The 5045-nt window shown below is 37.6% G+C and overlaps 1 protein-coding gene across 1 annotated transcript; it reads left to right on the forward strand.

The window, feature by feature from the left end:
• Positions 1-5045, forward strand: LOC133673367 (F-box protein SKIP16-like). The gene is made up of 5 exons (XM_062094116.1): positions 1-313; positions 1275-1997; positions 3081-3299; positions 4103-4209; positions 4691-5045. The coding sequence occupies exons 1-5, from the start codon at positions 110-112 to the stop codon at positions 4767-4769; spliced, it is 1332 nt and encodes a 443-aa protein (XP_061950100.1). The 5' UTR covers positions 1-109; the 3' UTR covers positions 4770-5045.

The raw sequence follows: 5045 nt of genomic DNA on the forward strand, positions 1-5045 counted from the left end.
CACTCTCGTTACTATCCCCAGACAACAAACAAACAAAACCAAGAAACTAAAACTAAACCCCGTCATAATCAGCAAGAGAAACATACACAGAATTTAGTGAGACAGAGACATGGGGCTGGAATCAGTGGGAGATCTGGCTCTGAACATAATCTTAACAAAACTTGGTCCAAAAGAGACAGTACAAGTATCATGTGTCAGCAAAAAGTTCAAGGATTTAGCTTCAGAGGAATCTCTCTGGTCATTATTTTGCCGTCAAGATCTTGATCTTTCTGCTCCTCTTGACCATCATGGAAATCATCTGCCTTCTTTTAAGGTAATTTACGATAAATTCAATCATTTTTACATTCTGGGTTCTTGTTGGTTTTTCTATATATGATGAAGTCCTGGAAAAGTTTGGAGCTTTATAGTTACTTTCTGCAGCCAATCATTGAAGAAAATTTGTTGAAGTTTAGAACTTTATAGAGTGTTGATTGTGCTGACTTGCTTGTCAAAATGTGTAATTTGGAATTAACTTGGAATTGTAATAAATTAATTAGAACTTTATAGAGTGTTAATTGCACTGAATTGCTTGTTAAAATGTGTAATTTGGAATTAACTTGGAATTGTAATCAATTAATTGCTTTGCCCTTTGGACTTGTAGCTTGTTGGTATGTTTTGTTGCTGATTTTTGTTTTCTGGCTTTCTTTTTTTCTCTCTTTATGGAGAAAGTTTGGTAGTTTATAGTGTTGTTTGCACTAGATTGTTTGTCTTGATGTGCAATTTGGAACGGTAATCAATCATGTCCTTCTCCTTGAGAATTTGGTTTTGTGGCTTGCTGATTTCTTTGTGGACATGTATGCAAACAAGAAGGAAACGTGTTTTTTGGTTTATTCTTATGAGGGTCGCTGGTTAATCTTAAAATATGATGAATTGGGTGGGATGGTGCCTAGCTTGACTTTCATCGAGTCCGAAAGCTGAAAATTTTCACTGTGCGCATATTTTTATTGTTTTTTCTTGGTATGTATTATTCACTTTTTTAAGAAATTAGTGAAATTTATATTTATTCATGTAAATCTTGGAGAAAATTATTTGAGGTCATCAGGAATGGTGTGATCCGCAGGATTATAGAGGTAGTAATTGCCTATGGCCTCAGTTAGAGATTACTGAGAAAGGGTTTCGAGTTGATGGCAGTAAGTTGTAGTTTGGACTAATGCCTTGTTGATTCGGCTTGTATATTAGAATCATCTAATGGCATCATACATGTTTACTTACATACACAAACTCTCTTTCTCCAGGCAACTTATAAGTTATGGAGAGAAGCCTTTCGTATGTATCCTTGGCCCCTTGTAAAGCGAGTTAAAAGTTGTTGGGACAGACTCACGAGCTGGTTGACCGCGAACTTTCCTGAAGTTAAGGCTACCCTAGGAAAGGGTGCATCAGAAGGTGAGATTCAAAAGTTGGAAAGAATTTTGAAAGTTAAGCTGCCTCTTCCCACAAGACTTCTCTACCGCTTTCATAATGGTCAACATTTCTCAGACAAAAATCTGTCAAGTGGCATGGCTGGTTGTCCATTGGGCCTGATAGGTGGCTACTGTTTTTATAATCACTCGGTTAATGTCTACTTATTATCACTACATGAAGTAATCTCTAAAACACAGGAAATAGTGCGGCACCTGAACTTACCCGATACATCCGAGTATATTGTTGTGGCTGCTTCATCCTCATACATTGGAAAGTTTTTCTTCCTAAACTGTTCTGATGGCCAACTCTATGTTGGGACCCATAATTTTCCAACAGATGCAGAAATGATGCCATGTGTACCTCAGGCATTGATAAGTCCAGTCCATGATTTCAACAGTGACCAACAACAGGATGCTATGTTGTTATGGTTAGAAGAACATGGCCGTCGCTTGCACAATGGCATGATCAAACTTCTCGGCAAAGGAAATATTAAAAGCATCTCTCAGTTTCCAGAAGAATCTCCTCTCTGTTCAACTGCTGTAACCAGTGGTGTAAAGGTAAGCAATTGTATAGGGGCTTGCACGTGTAGTTTTATATCAGGGCTTTTGTTTTTGTTTTCCTTTTTCCTCCTCTTTAGTCTTGGATAGGATTTATTTTTTGCTTTCCATGTAGCAAGGTTTGTACGCAATACGTGGTTGTCAAGTTAACTTGGAATGTAGAATTTAATAACTTCTTGGAGAACTGAGCAGGATAACATAGACCTGGGTTGAAATTTTGCAAATACGGAATTTCATCAATTCTTGGGTGGGGGGTGGGGTGGTGGAAGCTATCTGTCTCCGGTCCATGTTGAGGGTTAATGGCCCTCTGGCACCTAGGATTCACTTGGAAGGGGGATAAGGCTTTTTCCTGGTTCTGCACAAATTACATGCGAATCAAATAAAAAAAAATGCTAAATTTCATATGTTCGGGTGGTGGAAGCTATCTGTCTCCGGTCCATGTTGAGGGTTAATGGCCCTCTGGCACCTAGGATTCACTTGGAAGGGGGATAAGGCTTTTTCCTGGTTCTGCACAAATTACATGCAAATCAAATAAAAAAAAATGCTAAATTTCATATGTTCCATTTCTTCAGAGTGGTATGTAACAGCTGTTTGTGTTGCACTACCTGAGGCTATATGTTTAATTCGGTGCATGCCTATAACTCTTAACCAATACTGCTGATATAAATTTTGAGAAAATCAACACAATATCTGCTGAATCTCACCTGCAGTGTTATTTTGATATGGTATCATCTTATAACTTGCAACATTTTTTCCTAGTAAAGTGTTGGAGGGAACATATAGTGTCTGATGTGTCTAAATTTCATGAGTAAACCAGAGGATGATTTCAATATTATTGAAATCTTTTGGGAATACTCAGTAGAAATGTAATGTTATTCATTCTTGTCTTTGTTAAAGTGCTGCTATTGCAATTTTTATTTGTATCCACGGTTCCCCTGCTGGAATTACGACTCTCATTTTTACTTTTTCTAGAAAGATGAGTAAACATTACATTCTTTGATACTAAATGTGTACAAATTTTTATTTTTACTCTTTTAAATAAATAGTTATGTATCAACTAAAAGTGTTAGTAATTGTTTCCAGGTTCGTGCTTCTGCTGTTTTTGTGCCAGAGGCTGCTGATCTGGAAGATATTTCTAGAAAATACGTGTTCGCTTATTCAATCCGCATGTCCCTTCTACCAGAAGGATGCATCATCAACGGAATGCACTTCAGCTCTTGCCAACTGCACCTGAGGCACTGGGTTATCAGTGCTAATGATACTGTTGTATCTAATGTCAATGCAGAGGCTGTGATAGGCAAGGTATGGCTTTAAAATTTCTTGGGTAGATATTCATTTCTATCTTGTTTTGAGTGGGAATTTCATTTTCTTTTCTTGGGTAAATAATTGGACTGCAATCACCAATCTTTCCACCCTTTTTTCCCACGTTCATAGACTTCTCAGGGTCCTCCTGTGTGGCCTTCTAGATGCAACAATTGGGAGCTTCTAAAAGTGCCTACTGGGGACAAAGTAGATGATATGAATCTTATGTAATGGCTCAGTTTCCCATTAATTTAAGAAAGCTACCGGGGAGAGTGCACGTGACCTTACTGAATCCATTAGATTTTGTGTTGGACATGGATTTGCCATTGTAATATCCAACTCTTGGCAACTTCTATATGGTTTTCCACCCTTTGTGGGGTAACCAAACTCCCAAAAAGAGATGAAGGCATGGTGCTAATTTATTTTCCTTGATTCAACAAACTTGAGCTTTAGGTAGCGTGAAGATCTTACTGGACTGATGCAACTTCTTGGTCCAAAAAAGGGGAGTGAAAAATAGGAACTGCTGTTTTTCCACTTGATATTTTCCGACTCTACCAATTTGCAAGTTGGATTTCTAGGCAAATGATTGCCACGGATGATATGCCATGAACCAGGAATTCACAATAACAATCATATGACCAATAGAAGAAACTTCTTTGTGCCTATACACCGTCTGAAAAGGGAAAAAAAAAAAAAATTAGTTGCTTTTTGCTGCATATAATTATCAAAAATCCATATTATGAGGATATCTTTTGTTGTTTGGTAATTGTGCAGAATCTCAGACTTAACTTGTATGTTTGCAGTTCCCACTCTTGTTTCCAGGCGAGAAAGAATTTGTTTATGAGAGTTGTACACCTCTGCCAACTTCTACTGGCTCTGTTGAAGGTTCTTTCACATTTGTCCCTGGCAGGTAGTCCACATGGATTCTCCATATCCTATAAGTTACATCACTTCAATATCTTTAGAGCAAGGATTATAAGTCCTGGATGTGTCTGGAATGATCTTACAAAGATGGAACTGCCTTTTAGTTTGATGGCATTCTGTCACTATTTGGGGATTTTTGAGTTTCACATGACAGATACATAAATCTCATATGTCAATTTGATTGAACTATTATCATTAAATGAATCTGTTTATGGCTGTAGGCAATGCTTACCAAAACAGGGATATATTCGGTTGCTTGATCAGAATCTTGCTAATTCTTATAGCCTTGTAATTGCCAAAACCTAACTGTGGTTTTATCCTTGAACAGAAAATTTGAACACTGCTTCATCCTAGTCCGACAATGATATTAGCAGCAACAGTCACATCTTTCATGCACTAGTTTCTAATGCAAACTTATGCGGCTATGTTTCTTTGTTTATAACCCTATTTCTTTTGGTTTCCTCAAGATTGGCAGATCCAAAAGGAATTCCATTTGAAGTTGAAGTTGGTCGGTTTCCGCTCCATCTGCCAGACTACATTTTCTGATGATCATCCTCGAGGTTGAAGGTCCTTAAAAAAAGAATACTTCCCTTGTTAATACATATAATAAAGTTGTGGTGTGTGGGGAAAACCTTGCTACATTTCCTGGATTGCCTGTTGTGTGTGAGCCACTGATTTCCCATTTACGAGTGCCTCTGGCGGTGGTGGAAATGAACTGTCTTCTTTCATTCTTTGCTTTGATATCTGTCATATTACTGTTTCTTAGACTATGAATTCGTTGATTTCAAAAGGTGATTATCAAAACAAAATGTTTTCAAGCCA

The sequence above is a fragment of the Populus nigra genome, chromosome 14 (assembly GCF_951802175.1).
Source record: "Populus nigra chromosome 14, ddPopNigr1.1, whole genome shotgun sequence".
NCBI lineage: Eukaryota > Viridiplantae > Streptophyta > Magnoliopsida > Malpighiales > Salicaceae > Populus > Populus nigra.